This window comes from Rhea americana, unplaced genomic scaffold (assembly GCF_003343005.1).
Source record: "Rhea americana isolate MKP2758 unplaced genomic scaffold, rheAme1 scaffold_84, whole genome shotgun sequence".
NCBI lineage: Eukaryota > Metazoa > Chordata > Aves > Rheiformes > Rheidae > Rhea > Rhea americana.
This window is the reverse complement of record NW_028187023.1, coordinates 2,925,503-2,952,519: the sequence shown is the minus strand read 5'-3', so window position 1 is coordinate 2,952,519 and position 27,017 is coordinate 2,925,503. Positions and strand designations below refer to the sequence as shown.

Sequence of the window (27,017 nt, the reverse complement as noted above, 5' to 3'; positions counted from 1 at the left end):
TTCCACCTTTACCATGACCTTTCTAACCATTTAGTTTCTCAAAATGTCTAAGACAAGAAGTTTCTTGCTGTGACAGGCATTATAGGGAACACTGATCACACCTGCTCTCATCTAACTTGAAAAAAACACMATCTCCTGCACAGATGGAGATCCGGTAGCTGCAGCTTCATCATCTTTGCACCAAAAGCACAAACCTCATCGTTTCTGCCGTAACAGGTGATCTGCTCCTATACAACAAGCATTAGAGCCAGTACAGGTTTCTGGGCATTGATAAAAGCAATGCAGTGCAGAAGTAACATCCTCCAGTTTCTGCACTGCAGACATTTTTTGGTAATGCCCACTTTTGGATTCTTGTTTTTACAAACTTGACATTTAACACCTATCTCAGGACTACTATTGCTGCCCTTCAGTAGAAATCCTGTTTGATTGTTCCTACTGCAAGGGTTCAGAATGGCATCACTAAAGCTGTAGGGCCTGACACTATGGAAAGGAGAAGTTCTGCCCTGACACAGCAGGCTCTGCAAAAGCAACCTTAAGCTGCACCTTCACGACAGCTCTTGCATTCTAATGCTATTCCTTCAGGGTGGAATAGAGAAGCCAGAAGAGTGCAAGATGGACTGAATGTTAAACAACAGACTTGCACCTCTGCCCTATACGATCAGAAGTTCAAGCATATCYCTTTCAGGTCTCCTCATGTGCCAGGGTTGCAGCATTGTACACACTGTGGCAGTAAGCTGCTTATTAAAACAGACCAAAAGTGCAGAAGTCTAAACATCACAAAGGGCTTGTACCCCAACATATCTCCAACTCTAACCCAGCTATAACAGACTAACTTCCATAAATACAGGTGTTTACTACATCTGCACTGTGATGCTGAAGACTGGCATTTCTCTGCTTTGCTAAGACAACGCAAGTGAAGAATTCCATCAAGCTTTCCATACTGTCCTGGGTCCCAGTCCATCAGAAGATATTAGGTCCTTCATGCACATCTACATTGTGTAACATCAAGCCATGGAGACTGGGATACCTCTTTTCAAATGTCCCCCTTGGTACTTGACATCATACGTATGTACATTCTTTACCATTTTCATCCTAACTGGTCACACTGCAGAAGAACTTACTCTTAACAAGTGTCTCATTCAGCACTCCTCACCCAGGTCACGTACCGTCTGTGTATTCCTCAGAGGAAGTGAGTGATAAAAGGCTCTGTATGTCACTGCTTTCTGAGTCTTGGACCTCTTTCTGCATAGGTCTACTACTAGACATGCCAGCTACCCAGGAAGAGGTAGCAGCCTGATGCACAAGAACAGTTTCAGAGCGCTGGGAACCRCTGGCTTCACACAGTCCAGAGTGTCCGGGGGCTTCTTCCTCTCTATCAAAGCTATTGCAAGCCCCCTGGTCCTGCTGCTGCATCTCTCTGGCTCCGTTCTGCCCAGCTCCCTCTGACAGCACGATCTGCACCCGGGAATCCGATGGTGGAATGCAGTTTCCTGCGCTGCCATACACTGCTTCTTCGTAGGATGGCAGGGCCACCTGGACACCATCCACCATGATAGAGACCTGATCCCCGGACACACCTTGGTCGCGCCTCAGAAAGAGAAAAAGAAAAATGTTCAGTGTGACTTTTTTCTTCTTATCTATAAAATATATATACACACTGTGAATCCCAGTAACTACCCACTTCTGCCACAGCAGCACTCTAACGCTCAGCAATGACTCATCTATGGGAGAACAGGAGAAACCTGGCTGGTGTTTTTCCAAGCTCTTATTATAAGCACGGCCTTGAAGTTCTGCTGTGAATTGCCATAAACATGAGCAAGGGGTGTAATTCAAGGGCCTGATGGATTTTATCTGTAAGAGYTCTGATAAAGAGCCATCTCACCTCACCTGCCTCCACAGCTAAATCTGACAACGATCATGATTCAGACCTCTCTGATGTCACAGCATGCAAAGGAAGAGAACTCAGATAACCACTGATTTCAGTTTGATACACTGCTATATTTTGCAACACCCAGCACTGCCTGTTCCACCACCTTTGCTGCTGGGGAGATAACCTCTGGCAGAGGTGGGGCAGACAGCTCTTAAATCATCCCACTGTGGATCAACCAGGCTTATGAGTCACAGCCTTAAGTTGAGCTTTTCTTGTCCATAATGGTTTGGACTTCTGCAGAAAAGGGCAGATTCCAGGTTCCCCTCTTTCAGGCCTCCTGGCTGCTGGAGAGCCACGCTACCCCTCTTTTTTAGGCAGTCCACAGTGACATTGCTCACTTTGTATTGCAAATGTTACAGCCAGGTCCTTTCTCTCCTCCACAAACCCAGGCCAAGAKAATTTTTCCCCATAGTGGGGAACTATGGCAGATTTGTACATCTAATTAACAAAACTGGCAGAATTCATGACCACAGGATCTGACAGAGTGGGAGAAATACATAAATACCTGGACACTTTGGTAGGGATCATAACCTTCTACATTTGAGGCTAAGGTGAAAAAGAAAACCGCTCATTAAATGAGAGGTTAGAATGGTAACCGTAGCAGGGCACTACAGACCACAATCCCAGACCACTGCTAGACTGCAGTGGAGAGGTGCCACTRAGGTGTGTAATGTGGCAGTGCTGGGCAGGATGTTCATGCACACAGGTGCTGTATGTCTAGGAAGTCAGAAGGGAGGTGGTGTGGCCAGACCACCTGTGAAACCTAAAGAGCTCTCTGCTTTGTAATTGGAAATGCACAGAAACCAGAAGTTCAAAGCGTCAGGTAAAAAGACAGATGTTATCATAGCCATGTAGCTCTGGGGTTTGTCAGGTCTTATGGCTGAAATAGAAGACAGGAACATTCTGCCTCCTCTTCCCCCTTTCACATCCCTGAAAGGAGAACTGTACTGTCCTCAACCTCTCTCACCATCCTGTCCTTTATAATCTAAATGTAGATTCTATCTCAGTTGATAAAGCTTTTGGCCTGCTGACTACTACAAAAATAGTCTGTTGTAGGAATCAGCCCTTACCTCACTGACCTATGGGGCTGTCTGGAGATAGGAAGATACAGCAACCAAAAGCAGAGCTTGGCTTACCACGATATAAGAACACACGATAGATCTCTGAGGAAGCTGCAAAGCCCCACAAGGCTATACAGCTTGAAGAAAAACAGTGATGGTGATGAAAGCAGAAGCAGAGAAGCAAGGAGAAAAACTGCTCCAAAATGAAGGCCTAAACCAAATACCTCCCTGGTTTTCTGCTGCAAGGAAATAGGATACCTGTGAACCCCTTCAAACCCCRGTTACACTCACCTGCTGTGATGGAATGACTTCAGCTTTGGCTGCAGCAAAACAAAAAGTACGACTAAGAGAAGAATCAGGGCAACGGAGCTTGCTGTGGAGGCCACTATGGAGAGTGTAGGTACTCCAATTGTTGGGGGAGAGTCCTTTTCTACAAATGAAGAGGAATATAAGTTAGAAGGACCCACTCCCWTAAATCACTTCCATAGGGAAGGAGAAAAATTCTTGCCTGCTCTCATGACTTATACTTGGGTGCATGTGTGAGGAGTCCAAGTTTCCTATACAACCAAGGCACAGAGGTAATCTCCTCCAGAGGACAGTTTGGAGCTTCATCTTACTCCTTTCCATCAGCCATACAGAGAAACTAAAATAGACAAAGCTTCTTTGGAAAAAACACAGAGGAAGCACAAAGAAAGGCAATGCAAGCAAGCCATGGAGGCTGACAGAGGGGAGAAGGTGATAAGGGTCACATTATATATAAATCTTGCTGAGCAACAGTTAAAAAGTGTCCTGATGTCTTCAGCAAGGCACAATAAGCAGGATATTTTAGGCCAAACAATAGGAAAAGTGTCCATATAACAGGTTTTCTTGGCTAAGGCGCAGTCTTGCAAAGAAAGGGGTGGAAATCACCTGGCTTGGTGTATTCAAGGTGCAACAAGCATTCAGTTGTCACAAACATATAACCCAGGGAATAGCGAGGGAAGCCAAGATGTTATTTCAGGATGCTAAGTTTTCAGTATTAGATATATGTGCCCTRCCCACATTACTCCTTCCTACCCTTCCTCTGCAGTCTGCTATCCCTCAGCTGTGTGGTGCAACTGTGTTAAAACCCATTTGGCTTTTAAAGGTCCCTGCAGAACAGGAATAAATTGGGAGTGGACAGAGAACAGCCTGAAGCTTGTACCACTGAGCACTGCATATCATGTCTAGGATGCTATTCCAGTCCTTTCACTCCACTAGAGTACAAAATTGCCTGTATATGTACAGTCTCTGTCCCAGTTTGTGTCTTTGGTAGAGATTTCTCAACAATATATCAGCGTATACTAGCATGTTTCACATTCAGGACATTCCCATGCATGAAYTCCTTAATTCCTTTTTGTTACATTCATCACATCCTTCAGGAGCACAGTTCTCAAACTGCAGTGGGATGCAGGGCACATCTGCAGGTGGGGATGAAGGGAAGAAGGGCACTCAAATGGAAGAAAACAAAACCAGAGGACCACTGCTTTTAAGCCTGCAGCCAGAAGTCTATACGCAAAATAGACACCTAAGCTTGCATTTTCCACATCCTGCTTTGCAGTTAAACCTACTAGGCTGGCTGTCTTGTCCTTATTTTTCCTGGAATTTTTCAGAAGTAGCCAGACTATTCCCCAGGAAAGGCAGTCTAGTACATTTTTCCCTATGGCAAATAAGGCTGAATAAGGATTCTCATTCTCAAGATAATCCAGGGCACTTTGAATAGACTAACGGGGAATAGGGTAGGGTAAAGGACATTCCATTTTGAGAGTCAATATGCAATGGCGTAAAGCAGTTCATCATGTGGGGTACACTCCAGCATATTCACCAACTCAGCTTCCAGTATGATGCTTACTAGCCGATACAAGAAACCCTCAGGGGCTGGAGACTGAGCTGGGGTGGGGGAGGACAGGGACTGAGCTACATAAAACATCTCTGACACCTTCTAGGGATTTAATTTACATTGTATGGAGTAGGTGGGAGTCTTRATCATTACCAATAACTAAAACATGATCTCTTTCCCTCTTCAGCCTCCCTCTTCCATCCTTTCCTGTATAGAAGGGGCCTACTTGCTAARCCTCAGCTGTCTCTGATCCCCATCAGTTGCCCCAAAGCCTGTACTATGATTGTACAGGCTGCTGCACAGAAATGCCATCCAGGGAGCACTACTTGTCATAGCGCAGTTTTCTTCTGCAGTCTGGGAGCAAGCAAGGGGCGGGGGGGGGGGGGGGAAATCACAGCAGAGAGGAAGCTTATGCTAAATTTGAACATCCTCTTCAGGATCTAACTTCTTCCAGGTAAACTCCTAGTTTCTGTCCCTGTGCATCTGTCATAGCAGGATCTATTAGAATGACCTGGCAGGGACACCGAGAAGAGACTGTCTTTGGAGCAGAACAGGATGTTCCAGTGGTCACAGATCTGCAGTGAACTCCAAAAAGGACTTCAGGAGGGTTTTTTTCCCCGTTTCCTTCTGATTAAACGTATTTTGCGTTTTGGTTTACAAGACTTAATCCCAGCACGCACATCTTGCTGACTCTGAATGACTGAGCAGATCACTATACCAGCAGGTCAAACAAAGACAGAAGGTGCAGGCATTCTCTCCTTATCCAGTGCACATGCTTTTAAAACCCRAAGAGTCATGGGTAATTAAGAGCTGTATGAGAAACATTTTCCCCTCAAATTTTTTCTTACTCACTTGTCTTGATAGAGGAATTCCTGTTCAGCTGGGAGAAACCCACAAAACAAAAGCTATCCATTCCCATTTAGAAAGAAGCAGAAGTCATTTGTCAGCAACATCTTTTTCTGCCAGTCCACTGAAAAGCAGACACACTGAGCTCTGTGCCACAGCAGGCCAGTTTGTTAACCTGTTTGCAAGCAAGATCAGCTCCATATCCTCGCTCACACCTGCACACGTCAACAAAAGGGAACACCACTGAGGGTACTATCCAAGCCCAAAGAAGCAAAAAAGGACAGCATGGAAAATGCTTATGTTAGRGCCTCCCCCATTTCTGAAGCCAGAGCTGCTAAAAGGAAAGGATCCAAAAAATTTAAATTGTCTCCTTTGTACTCCTTTCCATGGGTTCTCTTCCAGCACCCAGGGCAATGGGCTTGCATCTGATGGACCGTTACAGAAGCAGCATTTTCAATAAAAACCTCTGTCATTAAACGGCTGGAGCAACGGGATACAGGGCAACAGAGGTAGCCTGTCCGGTGTAACTCAGTGTAATACTGATTCAGTGTTTGTGGAGAGTCTGAAAGGCAGATAAAGGTAATTCTGACAGYCCCACTGGCATCACTGTACTCACCCGGGCTGAGTCTGCAGCTAACTTCCATGGCTGGGTTCCACTGTCCATTCTTGCAGGTCAGATAYTTATAATCTCCCTTCAGCATGTAGCCTTCAACACACAGATACTCTATGACACTRCCTGAAGTTAGAGGGTCATTGCAGGGACTAGGGTGGCATTTATAGCCTCCATTCTCAGGCTGTGGTGGTTGTGGACAATCTGGAAAAAAGGAGAAAGTAACATGGATGATGTCTCAGAGGAAGATATCTGTTGCACAACTATTGTTTTGAAGATACAGCACACAGCTAGACTTCTACCTACCAACAGTCACTAAATTGAGAAGAAACTACGATAAACAAGATGACTATTACACAGTAGAGAAGGTTGCTCAGTTTCATCTCTGATACGGCTTTTGTGATGCTTGTTATCCCAGAAGCACAGTTTAGACAGCAGGCATCAAAATGGCTATGTTCTGGAATGTGCAAGTTTGTTACAACAGAGATTCTGCACAAAAGAGGCCCAGAAAATCCTTAGTACTATCTTTTCCCCACAGCTGTTTTGCTAGACTGGGGGAAGTCTAACAGTTCTTGATTAGCCTTCCAGGTCTGATATGGAAAAAAGATGGGATCTTCTCCTATTGGAATGAAGGATGCAAAAACCCCAATGTACTATGGGTGTCAAGGTACAGAATTGCCCCATAACATACCCTAGACACCCATAAGATCACTAATTTTAGCTATTTTATATAGATACTCCACAACAGTATGGAAAATAGCTTTGCTGCAGTTGAACATAGTATTCTGGCCTTTCTACTTTAAAAASGAATTAGCTATGTTAAAAAGACATTCCTAAAATCACCTTTGTTTTTCTATGTTTAGTTTGAAGTGTCAAAGGCCTTATTTTACATTCCTCCTTGCACCTTCCTTATCGTGACAAACGGACATAGCACACCAATTCATCTAGTCAACCTCTTCAGCAGGCACTTAGTGTTGCGATACCCACCTTAAAGAATCTAATCTTGCAAATGGTTCAACCAGGGGTTCCATTTTTTTCTTTCCCCCTCCCCAAACATAATTGATGACAACAATTTTAACATAGTCGCATTTTTTGATAGTTATTTTTTTTWAAAAAACTTTAAGAGAAGGTTGTCTTTAGGAGACCAAGGTAGCCAGGTTATAGTGAAGACAAATTTCTTACAGAACATTCAAAAATCATTCAGTTAAAAACAACAAGCCACAAATGAGGAAACTGCACTGAAACCAGCACATTTGTATTGCTTAGAATGTCGTCTCTTCTGGCAGCTCATGGTGACTCTGAAGAATAGCCCGACTGATACGCACCCTGCTGGTGCCACATACCTACCCGACTGAAAGATAGAGAAATTCAGACTTTTTTCCCCACTTTGAATCCAGACCAGCTTCTTAAGCATCACAGGGGAGGAAGAAAAAAAAAAAAAAAAAAAAAAAAAAGGCAAACCTCCCTCCACAGAGGGCCTGGAAGACAAACCAACTAACCCAATCTACTAAATCACAGCAGGCTCATTCAGGTCCTTTCTTTTATCTTTGAGGTACCTGTTTCGAGGCTTGTGTCCCACTTACTGTGTAACAAACAGTGAGAAACTCAATTGGGCAAAGATCAGTTAATTGGATTTGGTAAAGAATCTAAGAAYAAGAATGCTTATAAGACTCACTACACTATGGAAAAAATTGTTACACTGCTGCAGGGCAAGCAACTCTCGAACCTAATCATCTCTGAATGCATTCTAGGTAGAGCCTTGTAAAAATCARCACACTCCAAGACAAAATGCCAAAACCTTATGGTACAAGTTCTGCCAACTTCATAACTGCAATTCAATCTACTTCTTGAGAGAAAAGGTTAACAATGGTCTAAGCATCAGCTCTTCAAGATCACTTTGTTCTCAGAGATTCAATCCAAATAGGGTTCAGACAAACCACCGTCCCGTCTCTCGTGAGCACTAACTACTGCCTTCTCTGAGTTCCTTTATTTTTTCCTTTCCGCAATCATTTCCAATTTTGTAACCCAGGTTTTTGCCTCATAAGGTAAAGAGTTAAAATGTGCTTTCATTTTAAGCCTCTTCTACACTTAAGATCAGCTGTAGACACGTTTTATATTGAGGTGCTTAGGGTCTGCAACCCAGGAAAGAGATGTTTCTTACGAAACTGCAAGGACCAGGTTGAGTGCTGGAAATATTCTCAGCAAGTATTCCTCTAGGCAATGGTAGAAGGTAGAGGCCTGTGGGGGAAAAAAAAAAAAACTCCCATTTTCACAGGATCCGCTGAAACCCAGAAACAGTTGGGGCAATTTCCTTACATCTTCTATACCACAGGAGGCATCTGGAATCACTTAGCAGCCATCTAAGCAGTTGCTCCCAGACCCTTCACACTACACTACTCCAACAGGAATTTTCCCACACTTGCACACAAGCTTCCAATTTCCGGAGAAGCCCAATCAGACTGGCCCCTCTGCATTTAAGGTCTTCATTAGTCAGAGAAGATTTAGAGACRTGGCTCACAGGGCCCTGTTTCAGCAGACTCAGCCCTTTGGGGCCCATAGAAGGTCATGCTCAGAGCAATATCCTCTGACAAGGTCCCTAATTGAAGCTTTCGTTGACAGGGTCAGAGATCCACTATTCAAATGGACTGCTTAGAACCAACCAGCTCAGCTCGACCCCTGATGTGGGGAGCATGCTATTTCTAACCAGCTTTCACAGAGTTCCTCTGCTAACTAATCAAAACTAACAGAGCTCCCTCTGTTCCCTGTTTTTCTGCACTGCACCCACGCATGGCTTTTGCATCAGAAGCCCTTTGGGGCAGGGCAGCAGCTCCTTGTTCTGTTCCGTTTTATCGTAAAGCACCACCTACACCAACGAGGATTCTCGATTATGTACAAAAATCAGCTAGCAAACAAAAAAAATTCAAACACTCATTTCCAGTGCTGGAGAGCTCTCAGAGTTGGAAATACCATCAAATAAGTTACCTACAGAACCCTCATTTGTCCTCTTGGTGTAAATGCTCTAGGACAAGATCCACAGCCATGCAACTACAGATGAGCTTCTTTCCCACCACCACAGGCCACTCAGCACAAAGGGAGGAAGYAGCAGCTAAATGTGTGTCAAGCAAGTTGTCCTTGGCTTGTCCTCTTCTGCACAGAAGTGATTGCAGAGTTAGTCACCTACTAATTTGTTTGAGGATTTTACTTTTTTTTTCTCCTTAGAGCATTTGTCACTACTACATCCAAGAGCCTCACACACATTAAAAAAAAAATCACTATTATTGAGGCAGAATACTGTTTATGCATTGGAGAAACGGGTAAAGAGACAGATCAGGGAAACAATCTCAACCCCCTCCCCATACTCAACCTGACTGAGCATCTCTGGGCAACCTCAGCTCCCCTGGAAGACCACCCAAACCATCTTTGCAAGGCAGCCTCTTACACCCCTGATCAGGGGAACTGAACTCAGGGCCTGCAGCTTTGGAGAAGGCTACTAGACAGTGCCTCTGCTCACTCCTGTACCAGTTCGCTTTCCCTGGCATCTTCCCACGACCTGCCTGCCACTAGAAGCTCAGAGCTCAGCATCTCTGCAAACTGGGGCCCAGCCTAGTGTAACACAGGCCCTCAGAAAGCTTGGAACTGGCAACTGAGCTTTCCACTGAAGTGACCTCTTACTAAGTTTTCCCTAGTTTTTACATGCTACATCTATTAAGGGTTCTTTGAACAGTCTCTGTACRTGTGGTCTAAACTAAGGCTTTCGAACAAGGAGGGGGGGGAGTCTGATTCTGTACAACCCTCTCATTCACAAAACACACACACAAAAGCTTATGCCCTGAGCCTTCAGTACTGCTATATCCATGACAGTACAGAACCAGCGGGATTAGATTATTTACCGCTTTGATAGAAAACCTGCCGACATGCAAGGGGCAAAAGAGGCTGGGTGCCAACTGCTGCCAGACCCTATGTCCTTGATGGCAGTCTCCTGGCTATGTTTTATAGCTAGACGACGTAGATCAATGGGAACAGCTGCATGCATGAGGTTTTTTAGCATTTCAGAGTGCGGTGAGTCATGGAGGTTCAGTACTGGGTTTGGGAATAGAGAGCTAACACCTGCAGCCTAGTGCACCTCTTCTGCCAGACTGTGCTACCTGAACAGGACGGTTGGTTTCAACCTTTAGTGGTGCTTGTGTGCTGCCCTGTGGCCAAACCACAAGTTAGAACATTGCTGTTCAGATATTACTTTGGCACACTGCCCAGTGCTTTTCTACAGTACATGCACTAAATGATGAAAGTGAAGGATTTTTTTTTTTTTTTTTTTTAATTTCAGCCCTCAAAAAAATCTGAGCAGATTTCAAGAAACACAGCAAAACACTTCTGTGGTCCTGGGATTTACTCCCTGCAAGTTTCAAAGGCCTGTCGCTCCCAGTGGATATAGCCATGCTTCTCCAAAGGTTGCATTCTTTTCATCAAAAAAGTGTCCTACAACTTAGGTACACGTATCACAACCATCTGTCCCTTCCCCAACAGAGTCAGCTTAGTACTTCAAATATAATCAAATGCCACTGAGAATCTAAGAAACATGCTGGAATTTCATCAACTTCTTCCTCGAAACACATGTTCTTGGGAGTATTGCAGAGCTTATGAGACATTCTAAAGCAAACTTTCATGCCAAGCAATAAAAAGAAGTAGAGCCAAGAAACAGAAGTTATCAACTTCTAAGAAAATAACCGACATCCTAGGTTTGCAAAGCTGTTCCCAGCATCTTGATTCATCATGCTTTAAGGATGCACAGAAACAGTGGTTTTCAACATTGCAGCCTTGTGTGCAAGGGGATCAGAGGTCTATTCCCAAAGGCCCAGTTTCCAAGAGATACTGAGGTTTAAGACATCTCTCCAGAAAGCTTGTTCTCTGCTGACGTACACTGCTGAAAAACAGGAAGGAGGTAACAACTGATGAGAAATCTAAACATTTTGAGTGTTGTTGAACTCTATTCAGAAATAAAGAAACTGTCATTTCCAGATTGACAGGCAGAAATTAAATTATGTATTGGAGTTTCTGCAAATGCCACTCCAAAATACTAGGCATTTAGTATGCCATCAATCAAAATGCAAGACATTTTTTTTTAATTTAAAAGAAACAAAMAAAAAAAAATTAAGCATGCACCTACAACCAGCTTCCTTCCAAGTCATCAATAAGCAACAGTTTTCTGTGCCTAGATCATATATCAGAAAACTTTGTCCACCTTCAAAGAGGGTTAAATGCTCTCACATTCTTTGAATTACTGTTAGCAACCTGACAGTAAGCAACACAACACTGTAAAGAACCTCTTATAACGATAAGTAAGATTATTGCACTAGTACCATCATGGTCTCCCTTTCTCTCTTACATGGCTCTGCTAGTCCGCACATGCTTTCTCTTCTACCAAACTTGCAAACAGCCATAAGGGACTGAAACATGGCTTACTTTGGAGATAAAAGATGCTGTTGGCCAACTTGATTTACTTAATTGCCAAAGGATGAGATGGATCTTCCCTGCCTCAGCTGAGCTGAAGCCGAGCCGTGGTCACGAACTGTGACCTGATACAAAGCTACAAAGAGATTTTAACAAAAATGGAAAAACATACACAAAACCAAACTGTGATCACAAAGACATCAGATGGAAGAAAAGCTTGTAAAGACAGAAAGGTGAGAGTTTTATGCACTTCAAACTTAAAGCACAGAAGATACAGCCTTGATCTCTGAGTGAGAGTCTTCACAAGCAACAGCAGGACAATTCTCTGCTGGGGCAAGGAACAAGTGCAATATGGTATGCTTCCAGTAAGAAGTTGCTACTGTGGTGGCTAGAAGAGGACTACCAAACCTTTGGGTTCACGTGCCTCAGTTACCACCTCCTCGACACCACCAATCTTACAGCCTCAGTGTCCCTGGCTACCAGGGGGCAGAAGAAAACTCCAGTTGGATTCCCTGAACACGTGCCCTGGTTGGCTCTGTTAACACTTCCTAGTCTTTCAGATATACCACAACTTTTGTGAGATATGAGGACTTGGAAGTGGAAGGTCCTAAGCCCTGCTATTCTTTCCTCTAATCTAGAAGAATTACTACTTAAGTAATGTTGTTGAGACTCACAGAGGAAAAACATCCTAAAAATAAAACCAATCCTCCTGATCAAACAAGATAAATTTTCTCCTGGATAGGCTGGTTAAACCAGTCACATTTGTCTCAAACCAGCACCAGCGTGTCCAGTCTGACAAGAAAACATCCTTGTGAAGGACAACAGGGAAGAACCCTGTTCCAGAGAGCACACGACTTCCTGCTGGGATTAGTTCTCTTGAAAGACTCCACCTAACTTTTTTTGTGCTGTCTTGACTCGCCTACAACAGAATTTCACAGAGTAGCTTAAAGGTTCTCATCCCCTGAAGCATAGTGTTTAATCTCTTTTGATATCTGACGCACAAAATGGTTTCCTCTGGGTCTCAGTCACTGTTCTTTGCCCATTTACTCTCCTTAAAGTTTCTTCCCCAGCATGTTCTACAGCTGCAAGGAGCACTTCTCTGGTTCTGTGAAACAGTCACCTTCATTTTCTCAGCTAGAACTTGCCACTAGCAATAAAAACACAGCACACCTAGAAAGGCATAAAAAACACCACACACAAAGCAAGGACACCTCCTAACTACCTGTCCCTGCAACAGAGGCCTCTGATTTTCAACTTGGACAACTCATGCATTTGTATCTCCAATAAGACAGAGGGAACTGCAAAAGCATTACTGACCTCTGGCAAAGGTCTTCAAAAGCCTCCAAGTCTAAGGCACTCTTGAGAGTATTTCTCCTTCTCTACTCTATTTTTCCTCTGAGTTCTGCCACACTTAAACTGATATTTACTGATCATCAGCTGAAACATCAGGYACATCCAAAGTCTTCTGCAGAGACTCTGCATTTTTCAGCCTCTCAGACCTAAGGTTCAGGTCTAATGAACACAGCCAGATAACTGCATCCCTTCAGTTAGTCTCTTAAATCAGCTTGCACACGCTAGTTAGGTTTTTGTTTTTAATTAAAATATTTGTTTGTAAATTCATGCACAAGCCTTCGTCTTTTTACACAGTGCTTCTTACAATAAAACTGTGATGGCCTGACAGTCAGCCACAGGGCTAGAAGCGCGAGCCAGGCACCAGCAATAATGCTCGTTTCAGCTTCCAGAAGGTCTGGCAGTTCTAACAGGGCTGTCCACAGCTCCTACTCAGCCGTGATGCTCTAAACATTAGTTTCGCCTTAGGAAGCAACTGAATGAATTTGCTAACAAGAATGCTGGATGTATTTGCTAATAGGAGAAGAGGCGTTGTTTTCTCTCCTTTGCAGAGTTTCAATTACTGCCAGCAGGGCACTGCATGACCTCTCCACTAATCTCCTGGTTGTTTGGTAAGCCAATAAAGGAAACAATTTACCCCTCCCTTAGCCCGCTTCTCGGATCTATTTATTGGATATACTCACAACCTCTGTCTCTGGTACTCAGAGGAACATGAATGTGACCTAACCAGCTAATAGAGTCACCACTGTCCTCAGCCACAACAGCAGGGTAACCTACCAGAGTTGCCAACCTCACTTAGCTGCTTCTTGAGCAACAAATGCTGCACATCAGCCTTTCAGATTTTGCAGACAGACTACAGTGCCTCAGCTTACACCTAACACAACACTAAGTCTTCAAGCAAGTAAGAATCTCTTTTCAATTTTTTAAATTTAGCTTTTTCTCCTACAGAAATGCTACCCCCCCCCAAATTTGCTAGGGAGGGATCTCTACCCACTACATAGCTACCAAGGCAAAAACTAGAAAAGTGATGCTAAAACTAAAAATGAATGCATACAATGTCATTTTCGAGTGACAGCTATTTTCTAAACTCTTCCTAGCCAGCAAATAGGAAAAATCGCTGCCCAATTCAGCTCCCTTTCTCACAAGAACTTTAGCTCAAACTCTTCAGCAGACAGGAGGTATCAGCAGTTTGCTGACTTGAGGACAAAATAAAATAAAATAAAATAAAAGATACACCTGTTTGATTCCAAGAGCATATAGCTATCTATGAGGCTCCTCTAACCAAAGCCTCCTGCTATGCCACGCTGGGAATGGACTGAGGGGGAAAGCCAGCACTYTGCAGTCACTGTGTCCGCCACACTGCAGCAACAAAAAACACCTAGGAGTTCCTCTTTGGTACAGGATCTTTCCTCTTAAAACAGGGCTGTCAGTCACAAACACACCTCCTTCTGCAGGACTAGTGCTTTGTTTCAGGACTCTTTTGCACAGAGAGAGATGACGGGGAAGAGGACCAGCCAGTTTTGTTTTCAGTACAAAATCAAGGCAGGCAATATCCTTGTTTTTCTCTACCGTTGTGTGCACATACCAGCCTATAAACAGCAGAAGCCAAGATTTTGAAGTCCGCTTCCTCAGCAGCACTTTGGCTTTGAGTAAACAAGTCCGTATTATTTCATACCCGTTTTATAGCAGTTGTGCCAAATAAGCACCATCTTCTACAAAGCAAAACCACTTCCCAGGCAGCTGGCCTACAGAGAAAAAGCACGTACGTAGGCTCTGATCACAGTACTACCTCTTCCCCACCCACACCTTCCTTCCTGTTGAGGAAGCAATGTCAAGGGCATGCCTTAGGAAGGCACGAGACGATAGATGCAGAAACAGTCACCTCCACCCACATGATCCAGCAAGTCACTAAGTGCTAGCCCCATTTTTAATTGCTATATAGCTTCAGGTTTTCCGGTCAGGGAGGTCTGCCTGGATGCACTTGAAACCTCTCAGCACAGCACCCTCCCGCTACGCCCCCTCTCCTCCTGCATTGTTCTCCCTAGTCCRAGTCGCTGGATTTGCACCAATATTGAGCTAGGAAATGGCATATCGAGTATTCCAAAGATGAACGYCATTGCCTGTAACAGCAGGTGTGTGCAGAACACAAAGAGCCACGTGCTTTAGACTAGACTTTCCCCTGTCTGGCTGGCTCCAAGAAGCACAGCAACAGCCTGTCCTGTGGTTGCACTTTTGGAAACTGTATTCAAGATTCTGCCTTCTCCTCACATACAGCATTTTGGGGACATTTTGATGCCCATGCAGTTAAGTGGAGACAGATGTCTCCTGCAGTCATTAGAAAGCCTGTTCCCTAAGAGCAAAGAGGTCTTCCAAACAGAGGTGAAGCATATTCTGCTCAGCAACCCTTCTCCCCTGGCAAAGCATTAAAGCACCTGGAAAAAACAGACTATATATTGTCTACTACCCTTTCAGGCAGCTCAGTGTTTTTGATTATKGCCCACAAGAGTGTTAACCTGCATGTTTTAACTACCCAAATATAGTAGCTGCAGATGCAATGTCTGAAAAGAGACCCAGACTGAAGCTATTCTTTGTCAGCTGGAAATAGCTGCCAACTCTGAGTGCTCCTAGCTGCATTCACACCATAACAGAGAGATTATCAGATGCCTGTATTTTCCACTGGTCTATAATTTTTGGCATGGAGAGGGAAAAGAGATGGGGATTAGAATAAGGACAAGAGAAATTGAGCCTCCTCCTCTTCAGCACTCTCTCTCTCTAGCACATGAGCAGATGGGTCATTTCCCAGAGGGACAAACGCGAGACAGCAGCTGCTGCCAAGACCCAGTCACAACAGCTGGGGSTAACAAACCTCTTTATAGTTTACTTATAGAGAAGGTAAAAGTCAATAGAAGGCCTCTATTGTGAGTGCACACATTTCTGGTCGACCCTGCCCCTTAAATATTTTAAGCCTTTCCAAAAACATACTGCAAAACATAACCCTCTTTTGGGCTCAGTGTTTTGAGCAGAGGCCAAAGTCCGCTGAAAAAGAAACTCTGTCTTCACTGGCTCCAGATGCTGCTTACTCTTGCAGTCAATGTCAGAATTGCAAACTGAGCAGGACTGAGACCTTTATTGGGAAATTACAGTTTCCATAGCAAGGACATACTCTGAAGAGGAGGCTTATTTTTCTTGATGTTGTAATGTGGCTAAATGAGACGAAACCAAAGCAAAGATTTGTATATATAATCATATAGCTGTGCATTTTTATAATTAGCCACAAGTACTTACACTGTGTACAGTAAGAGGCACCCCTCACACAGCCATCCCATACATACGAAAGCTTCCCCTCCTCCCTTTTTTTTCCTTTCTTTTTTTTTTTTCTTTTTTTTTTTTTTTGGTAGAGGGGTGAAAAGGGAAGAAATAAGAGACTAATTGCAGTCTTCCACCAATGCAGTCACCATCTGGTAAATCAAGAGCCACATGGAGCTGAATTATCTTAATTAACATGTTACAACAGTATTTTTTTTTTTTAAAAAAATCTGTATGCTTATTAACACTCAGCCATGATTAACCAACCATGGAGGAAGCCAGCTAGCGCCACATTAATTATGGGTCTTATCTTCCTTCCCATTAGAAATATAATTTTTTCCAGTGGCTTATCTCTGTCCTGAAAAAAAAAAAAGCAGCTCACTGGCATCAAATCTTGCTCTTAAACACAAGTTCTATTTACATTATACAAGAGTCAAAATGTTTAAGCTGTATGCAGCTGCTACTGATGATTCAAGAGCACTAGGGTCTGCCTCCACCTACAACATATTTTTCCTCCCTTGCCCCTTAGAAAGCTTTACTTTAGTTAGACAACTCCCTTTCTCATTAAAATTTTAGCAGAAAAAAATGAATTATTTTATGCCTTTCACCTTCCACTCTCCTTCCAAAACTGGGATAAACAGAATTTGTTGTGTGCTGCGCAGTGCAGAAACTAAAGCACAAAATCCAGGGATGACAGAAAAAAATGTATTTGCAAAAGAAAGGTCTCTAGGGTGGAAAACGGCAACTGACACACAACTGCACTCCAGCAGCAACACTAACCGCATGTGCCTTTATAAATGGAAACTACTGACTACTACAGCGGTATTATCTCACCACTGCAGGCCCACCTGCAATGTGCTCCCCTCTGATACAGTCCCAAATGACTTGGGCTGACGAGCTCCAAGACAAATACTGCCAAGTTTTCAGGCGTGGCTTTGTGGTCTGAGGCTCACTACAACAGAGCTCTTGTCTAGACTGGGCATCCTGGACATCAGGATAACATCAAGTCGTAAGATAAAAACCTGAAGTTTTTAAACAAAGACAGGATTGATAAATCCATTCCAGACACATTAATGAGGAGGGGAAAAACAGGGAGCAACTGCAGAAGTGCTTTTAAGATCTTCTGATACAGTAGTATTTTTGATGGACAAAAGCATCACCGTTACTGACACACGTGGAAGCTCATACAGCTCGCTCAGTCCAGTGAGTGGTAAGACCTGTCAACCAGTACTTTCCAGTGTCCTATACTGCCAAGATAGTTTAAAACTGTTTATATCTAGGCTGTACTGGGATCCACTGGTGCAGCTAATCCAGAGCACTCTTAATACAGAAATCTATTTTCTCCCCAGCATATACTATGGAGCTTTCCAAGTGGCATGTGTTTCATCTTCATTTGTTTTCCAAGGCCACCTCCAGTCTCCACRTGCCTTCTTCCAAACACCCTATAATTACTTCCATGTGTTATGAGAAGGAAATTAAGTGCTTTAACAACACTTCATGTTATTTAATCTGCAGAATTCAGGATCCTGCTTTCGAAACCCAAACCCTCACACTGTCATAAGTAGCACCTTGGCAGTTTTGACTAAGAGGGTCCCCCTAAGAAATTTCCATGGTATTAAGTTTCAAATTCTGATTAATGGTAAATAATCCCCCCAAAAATGTTCGCCACACCAGGTAGAGGCAGCTAACACTCATCAGGGGCCTCCTTTTCTCTACATGMCAGCCCATCCAATACATTTTAAATCTTACTTTATATCACAACAAGGAGGAGATTATTTAAAAGGATAACAAAACTGTCAAAATAATACAATATTMTTTCAAAAAAATGAACAGCCATGTGCCCAGGAACTCACAATACCTATTWTGTGGTGGCAGTCTAGTAGAAAAGGTATTAGCATGGTTTGAACTCAAATAACATCCACTGTCCTCAATTACTAGGGCTAGTTTTAAACTTCATGCTTAGATCTTCACACAGCTTTCATTTTTTTATCTTGGTCCTGCTCACCTCTCTCCAGAGACCTACAAAACTAAAAGCTAGAAATAACCTGCACATTTACCCTGCAGTTTCCTTGGCTTTTCCTAGGAGGGGTTTGCATCTTGGGTATAGTAATAGCACACTGCCATCTTTTAAGTAATAAGGGCCTGACATACGCTATGGGCTCTGATCTCAGGAAGACCATCTACCTCTCCAGTGAGAACAGTGAGAGCTGATAACCCAGAAAAAAACCCCACAGAACTCAGGTGTCCATGCTGGATATCAACAGATCTCRATATGACAGAGATGACACATTGTGCTGACTGGTCTGTAAATCCTGGTTGAAATACAGTCCCTGTACTGATACTTAGAGAAGATGATCTTTTTAGGGGAAGGTACTTTCCCAACACAGCAAGGCAAAACTCATCTTTACCAGCAAGTGACAAGAGGCCTGCAATTCAGCAGTGCCTCAGGAGGTATAACTTGCTCATAGATTTCTGTATGACTAGAAGACACTTCCAATACCCACACTTCCATCTGCTCTAGTACCCAAGTCTGTTTGTAGTAAGGCCGTAAAAGTTCTTGCTATGCTATTTTCCAAATCGTGTCACCATCACGAGCTCCACCATGGCCATTTAGGCTCTGGATGACACATCACCTGGCTGGTAACATGAGCAGCAGAAGGAACGCACTTGCTTCTTTTCACTGCAAGGCTGAATTCAGGTGGTCACTTGTTAACCTATAATATATGACACTGGGTCCCTCTTATCCAAGAGGTCCATTTATGCCTGCCTTCTGATCCCAGTTCTGCTACGGTTTATTCTGCGATTAGCAGATTTATGACCACAATCAAAAAGTGGCCCTAATGTCAGATGGGACACGGGAATCTCTGAATTAAGGATTTCAGAGTTTAGAAAGGAGTCCAGTCTTTGCACGTAAGCAYGGAAAGATCCCTTTACTTGCCAAGTTGCTTTAAGCTCTCTCCTGGTAGGCCTCTCTTGTTCACAAATAAGCCTTTTGCAGCTGATTCATTTTCCATCCTTTCAGCAGCAGTAGCAGCTGTTGCCTGTGACTCAGCCTATCCAAAAAGTACTAATTTGGACATTTGGCCAAGGCAGACCTAGTAATGGCATGTACACAGAGATTGCTTTGTGCTCAAGGGTCATTCTACTTTCATTTGTGATGAAACATAGTTGGAAAAGTCAAAGTTACTGAAGTTCCTCTTTGCAACAGGTCTACAAAGAGCTCTTCTAGGGAAARTAGAAAGAGTGTCAGCAGAGCAATCTTGAAACCTCAATCTGATATATCAGTGAACACCAGAGAACACATTTTTGTGCTGCCATGTTGTTTCCCTTCTGACTTTGGGCTCTGTTCAGGAACATTGCACATTTCACAATTTAGCAGACTCACCTCCATCACAGGGCTTGTCAGCACAAGCACTCAAAATCATTTACCACTGGCTGGGTAGAACTGTAAAGGGTTACTAGTCTTGTCTTGCTGGAAAGCCTCTCAAGCAAGCAMACACTCTCACAATGCCTTATTATCAGGTTGCTTCTGCTCCTTTCCTGGTGCTTTTGGAATATGGCTGGTCCGACATGCTGAAGAGCTCTGGAGACACGGAACTCTGGCTATCTGCTGCCACAAAGCCAGCTAAAGTGGCCAAAATGCATCTTACTGCTGATTTAGAGGTTATGGTCCTTTATGCTGGAGGCTAAATAGTGAAGTGGGAGGCACAGCAGCTTAGTAGATGGAATGAGGGCCTGAGTACAACAGACCCGGGCTTCAATACAGGCTGCACTGCTGGGTAACCTGGGGCTTCACCTCTAAGTCTCAACTTCCCTTTTCACAGAGCTTTCCTGGCAGCCTGTGTGAAGATGTATCTCAGGCTAGGGTGAAGAGCCTAATGCAAGGCATTAAGGGCTCTTGTCACCAGTGCAATTAATTTCAATTAGAGACTTATATGAATTTGACTGCTTTAATATTCAGGTCTTCTTTTTCTATAAGAAAGCCAAGCCAGATGCAGAATTTTGCAGCTTGGTAGTTCTACACAGGTTTCTCTGGCAAGGAATTTACTTCAGCCTTTATTGCCATAAACAGACCTAACACATGGGCAGGGACACACATGCTGCACTGCCATCTCGCAGTGTTGCCATCTGGTTCTAACTTGAGAAGGCTCCGTTTGTACCAGCGTGTTTATTTGTAATGTTTCATTAAATTTCACTTATTGCTTTGATGCAGTGTTATTTGCTTAGCTCTCTCAAGTGACTTCCTTCATCTACATCTTATCTATACAGCATCATCAGTCATGTCAGAGTAGTTCCTACTAAAACAGCAAGAGCATTACTCAGGGCAACAACTGAGCTAACAGGGTAACAGCAATGTGGAGATGCTCGATCAAGTTTTGGTTATATAAAGTATTCAGGATCACATCTCATTGCATTGTTTGCATTATATTTGGATTGGCCTCGATTTTGACAGGTCAAGCCTGCACGATATTGTTACCATTTCTCGTTAGCCAGACCTGGGGGTCTGAGACGTTGCCTCGTTGAAAAGAAGAGTCTATTGGAGGCTAGGTTCTTCTTTAAGGCAACTCCGTTGATTCGCAGATGCTGCTACAAAATCTCATTTCCTTGAATGCCACAAGAATCAAAACAGTAAGAGAGCATTTTCTTTGTGTCTTGCCCCATGTACTTTCCAGACATTACTCACAGCACCAGTCTGGAATTATTTTAAGTCCCTGCTCAGCTTCCTGTAGTTTTGCCTATCACTTCTTAAGTGCTCCTGCGCCTCCTCACAGCCATCTCTTCCCTCATATTTCCACAGCTGGACCTRGATGCCTGAATAAATTTGTTTCAGCTATTTAGATCCATAAAAAAGATGGTGTGAGGATTTTGTTGTTGTTGTTGTTTTAAACTGCAAGGTAAGATTTTTCACCTTTCCAGTTTCAAATGATGCTTTACTCAAAATGTGAGCAGATGCTAGCAACCCCTACCACGATACTGCCTGCTCCATCTTAAACTGTCAGCCCAGCGGTACAACACTTCCAGTTCAGTTTCAAGTGGCGCAGAACCATCTTACTTCTGCTGGGAGAGACAGGAGACTTCTCAGAAAAATAGGTTAAGTTTACATTTTAAAATGTCGTTATAATAGCCCAATTCTAAGATATTCTGAGAAACAGGATAAGGCAAGAGGGCCAAATTATTCCAAGAGAGAGGTATCATCATTTAAAGAAAGAATTTTTTTGGTGGTTCCTAATTCCCGAGAACTTTACAACATTTTCTGTTGCTCTGGTGAACACAAAATGCATCTTGTATCTACAGACACTGATTTTCAATTTCGTAGCAAACACCACATTTGACAACTACCTTCTGACTCAGGCTTTGAAAGCAAAAACATTAAGCAAGAGAGAGTAGGAGAACTTACAGTCCTTCAGCTGGAGGAGGCAGGAAAAAAAAAAGTCTTCACAAAACTATGCTAGAACAAAGCAATTTCAAGAAGTTCCTCACACACAAATGGAGCTTTTCAGATGGTCCCCAGGGAAAAATASAGTAGAGGAAACTGTCTCTTGCAGCATGCCTGAATGCCACAGGAAGTGCTCCACTGAGTGCAAACTCGGAAAGATTGGTGAGAGTTCCCAGCTTCTGCAGAGCTGAGGTTAAAGCCTGGGAAATGCTATCAACACCCTGGGGACCCTTCAGACACACACAGCTGGACCCAGATCTGCCTCCCACCTCATCAAGTGACAGGAATCTAATTCATGTGGTAGGAAGCAAGTCCTAGATTTTCATTAGCATCAGTGCTCCCATCTAATACCTTCTCAACCAAACTACAAAAACCACAGCATCTGTTTCTTTCAAGAGTACTCATGCTATCAAAGCCTTAAAACAGGGGATGACAGAGGTTACACTATTTTTCTACGTTCTCTCACCACAGTCCTCACTGTAACAGCCAGGGTAAAGTTTCTATAGCTAGATTTCTATCCCACTACAGAAACAACCTGCCTTACATCTTTCCAGGGCTCACAGTGCTTCTGTCCATCAAGCCTGGCTCCAACCAGTCTCATACAGGGCCTTCACACAGACTCAACAAACCTCATGTCGGTGATGAGGCAGCTCACAAGCCGATCACCTGGCACCTCGTATCATACAGGCCGGCCTCAAACATGTCATATGTCCCCAGGCCATTTTTTCAGGGCGYTGAAGTAAGCATTTTTTTGTATAGGGATTTCCAGATAGGGGGCTCAATTCAGTTGTTTCCGGTTCGGCATCTGGTGTCTTCCGAGACATTCTGCTATCAGATATCCATAGAGGGCTGGCAGATATAGCACAGGACTTATGAAGGAGACCCATGACTCTACAGAAAGGCAGCTGGAAGGCACACCACATATGCAAAGGCATCTTATATGTCAAGAAACACCCACATGCAGGCCACTGACTCCAATCCAGTTCCACTGCTGCATCTACATCTGTGTGCTTCCTGTGCTAACTAATGTAACACCCCTACTGCCATTTCTAGACAGTTGTTCAGTCTTACTTCCATGTCCCCTAGGGAATTCAGGGGCTCTTCCCTCCATGAATTCCCTGAACTGCCAAGTATCTCCTCCCTGCTTAAATAGATGATTCACAGAAGTACGCATTTTTAGCTTCTCCCTGAACTAGAAGTCTGAATCTCTCCCATAACGTCCCCTGGGTTATAATTTGGAAAGGACACAAATCAAACATAATGGCCAAATGGAWTTTACTCATTGACACAAATGAAGTCCCCAGAAGCAGAGAGCCTAAGCAAGCAGTCTACTGCCAGTACCTCCTACCCCCCAACCAAAACCGATGGTTTTCAAGATCTCCACACCATGCTGTAACATGTCTCTTCAGCTGCTCTGGACAGCCCAGCCCAAARGGTTTGGGGAAAATGCCCAGATAGCACTTATAGCTTTCTTGGTGGTGGAGTGAAAGCTTCCCATTTACCCTCAAAATCTGCTTACTGCATGGCTCAGTCTCCTGACAGTTAGTGAAGTTTCTCTGCCAAAGCAAATGGAAGGCCCAGAGACATCAAGCTAAGAATAGCAGAAATGCTGCTCCCTAAGGAGATGCACTTGGGGATTCCCCCTACCACGCATGCAGACTTCTTAAAAACATTTAAACAAACTCGATGGATACAATATGCCTGAGACCTAGCAGGAAAAACTACCAAGGAAGGAAGTTATTATGATACTGATAGATTAGCATCCAGACAGTAAAGCAGAGTTCCAGAGAAAACTTGGGAGTTCATTTACTGAACCTATCMGTTACCTTCCTGTAATGGATCTTTTTCACACCAATAAAGAGAATTTCAGAGAACAGCACATGCATTTAATCARGAATAACAAGGGTTACAGGAGTTGCAGTGTAAACTGAATCAGAAAGTTGCAAGTTAATTTTTAGATCAGGTTTGCCAGGAATGCACGGTRTCTCAAACATACACCACCTAAGCAGCCTAGAGATCAACAGCAGATATTACAAAGCCATTCTGATACTTGAGATGTAGTATGCCCTTTTCCCAGRAGTCTCCTAGTTCTCCTCCACATGACTGAGGAGGGGAAAAAAAAAAAGATTAAGGTGTATGGCAAAAAAAGAAAGAAAGAAAACCCCACATCTGCTACTCCTGAGACAATATGCACTGCAGAGCCTTGTTTAGCAGGATAGCAAACTAGTATCAGGACAGGAGCCATTATAATGATTCCACTACCACTTCTTTCAAACTTCTTACGATTTCCATAGTTTCCAACCTCCTCTACTCTRGCACAATTTGCCCAGCATCTGAGAGTTATTCCCACTCACCAGATACATCCCATCAAGCACAGAAACCGCAAGAACTTTCTGCCTGTTGCCAACACACTTACCATCAGACTGTCCAAAGGCTGTTACATTCGTTTCATAGTGCCCAGCGCTAACCATGTTAGATAGCCTGTAATGACTTTTTTTATTCTGTCCCTTGCCCACTCCTGCTCTTCCTATTCACTTTAGAAAAGGCTACTTTACCAATAGTTAGGATCCAGGATGCTTCTCATAGGCAAAGTTGTTTTCTAGCAAATGACATCCAGAACAGAGGACTATACTTCTGGGAGATAACTCAGTCTCAGCACTGGTGGAAAGCAGTTTGAGTTCAGGATGGAAGGGAAAAGTGTTAAACATCTATTTCCCACCTGGACTTCCTCATAATAATTTGCATCTCTCATCAGGSTATTAACAAAACACTAAATAGCCTAATCTAAACTCAGCAGAATTCCCACTGTGCCCCCCCCCAACAGATCACTGCTTACTGATTAGAGCACTCAACCAGAGTTTGACCACACACCCTCAAGCTAACATCACGTTCCCTCTGCACATACATGCAACAGGCTTTTAAAGCCTCACATGAGGATCCTATGTGACAAAGTACAAGAAAGACTCTTTGCCAAAACCCCTAGATCTTTTCACTAAGTACCTGGGGATTAAAGTTATTTTTTCTAGAATACATGTTCAAGACCTAGCACCATCAAGAAACAAATGGATTTACATTCTCCCAAACAGTTAGTCTGTGACAAACCTTGTAACAGCTTCTCAGTTCTTAAATCAATGCTATAACTGTGCAAAAGGCCATTTTATAGCTAAACATATTGTTGTACTACATCACCTTGCCACAGAAGTAAATGTGACTTCTTAAGAAGCAGAAACAGAACGTCTGAAAGACTCATTAAAAAAAAAAGAAAGAAAAAAATGGGAAGGGATGATATTAGTTATTATTGAATTCAAGCCAGTAGCTGCAGGGAGGGAAAAAAGCTCAGTTCACTGACAGCRCAGTATTTCTTTAAAGGACAGGTAAGAAAACCAAAGCAAGAATTAACACATGTGCTGCATCCTCTCAGAAGCAACTTTGGGTCTTAACTACCAAAACATGGGATGGGACATCCCTGCCAGGTCCCTCARATAAAAGTAGACCTTATATCACAACTTCAAATCTCACCTAGTGAGCTCTACAGCACCCCACCAACTAATTTTCTATAGTCATATTATCTGGGACATGAGAGGTCCAGGGAAAACAGGTGAAGTCTGTCCTTTCACGCAACTGATCTAGAAAGCAGTATGCAGTTCAATCAAATGAATTTTCTCCTTTCCTTCTCCCCCAACCTATTTAGTCATCACAGGAAAACAATCCATATTTAAGCATTTAACCAAATCCACAGGCAAATCTATCTATTCCTAAAAAAAAAAAAAAAAAAAAGAGAGAGAGAGAGAGAGACCCACAGCTCTCCTCTCTATCCCCTCTTTGTCAGTATCTTGCCTTGGTATGAAGAGGGCAAAGCCCTCCCAAGCACTAGGAACTGTCACTTGGATTATGACACTGGACTCTTATCTTCTCCTCCTTTTTTTTCCAGTCAGTATTGCTGAATAGAAAACAAATTCTTCATTCAAGAGATGGGTCRAAGTGTCTGTCTTATATTAAATGCTAGGAACTGCTTTCACACCTCCCCCCACATACACAGCAGCATAACTTAAAGCCTTGAACGCAGATCACTGCAACCTAGYTGCTGCACAGAGCTGACACTGTCACTCTTATTTCTCAGTGTGGAAGAATGTCAGAGAGTACACGTTTACTATTTAGCACTTAAATAAAAACCAAGTAACAGTATCTCCTTCTCTGCTCCAGAAAAACATTCCAAACACTCCCCTGCAAAAGCCCTACTGCCAGGCCTAGTGTCCATCCTCCAGCGCAAAGAGTGCGCAACCCCACTATACTTCTGCTCTTTCTCTTTATAGCTGTATTTTTTGAAGTTATATTTTTCTCCTCCTCAAACTCCTAACCAAAAGGCCCCACGCACCCCACTAGMACACACTGGAATAACAGCATTCCTCCATAATGGAGAATGAGTTTCTGATCACATCTTCTTGTCTTCTCCTTGGTGGGCACAACTCTTATCTCCTCTTYTGTGAGCTATATTAAACTCCTGCTAATTACAAGAATGGCTTGCACTGCAAAGTAAAAGCATATTTAAAGCTCTATTTTAATACAATTAAAACAGTTTAAAAGTAAGAAGCTGTTATCACATGGCAGCCAGGACTACAGGGACTATTAAGTGTTTTGAAGACCACAACTTGGAAACTTCTAATCATAGTCTACCATGGTTGCTGGGAATAGATTTACAATCCAGGCTCTGGGAAAAAAATTAAGTTTTTCAAAATGCTCCATTCTGAGAGGATGTCACATAATTGCAGGTAACCCAGACAATGCTAATTATCAGCAGTAACGGTTTATCAGTAGCGCAAGAGTTTCAGGTTCCGGAAGCATGTGCAATTCTGTGACGAGAGCAGACAGGCTGCCAGAGCTGGCTGGGGCACTGAATGCTGACGGAGGGAAGCTTAATTCTCTGGGTGCAATTTTAGCTGGAGCAGAAGATGCTTCTATGTTTCTAGTTTGCCCAGGAGCAACGGGCCTCTTCTACTACCTTCAGCTTTAACTGTTCATTTGAATTGGCAACTTCTGCTTTGGTGATTTTGGAGAGGAATTAACTAGCAGGATGTTAACTTCCTCTTTCAGATTATTAGACCCTAAGCAAAATTTTCAGTAAGTGTTTGCACAACTTGAGACACCCTTGCCTTACTRATTTTCAGTGAGAC

General features: G+C 43.3%; 1 protein-coding gene across 2 annotated transcripts in view; it reads right to left on the bottom strand.

The window, feature by feature from the left end:
• SUSD6 (sushi domain containing 6) overlaps window positions 1–27,017 on the bottom strand; it is an 83,275-nt gene that overhangs the window by 4,259 nt on the left and 51,999 nt on the right. For both annotated transcript variants that reach the window (XM_085323292.1, XM_085323291.1), the window contains 3 exons: window positions 6,312–6,509; window positions 3,283–3,421; window positions 1,167–1,588 (listed from right to left, as the gene is read on the bottom strand). In XM_085323292.1, coding sequence (XP_085179418.1) covers window positions 1,167–1,588; window positions 3,283–3,421; window positions 6,312–6,509 — 759 coding nt within the window. The remainder of the gene's footprint in view (window positions 1–1,166; window positions 1,589–3,282; window positions 3,422–6,311; window positions 6,510–27,017) is intronic.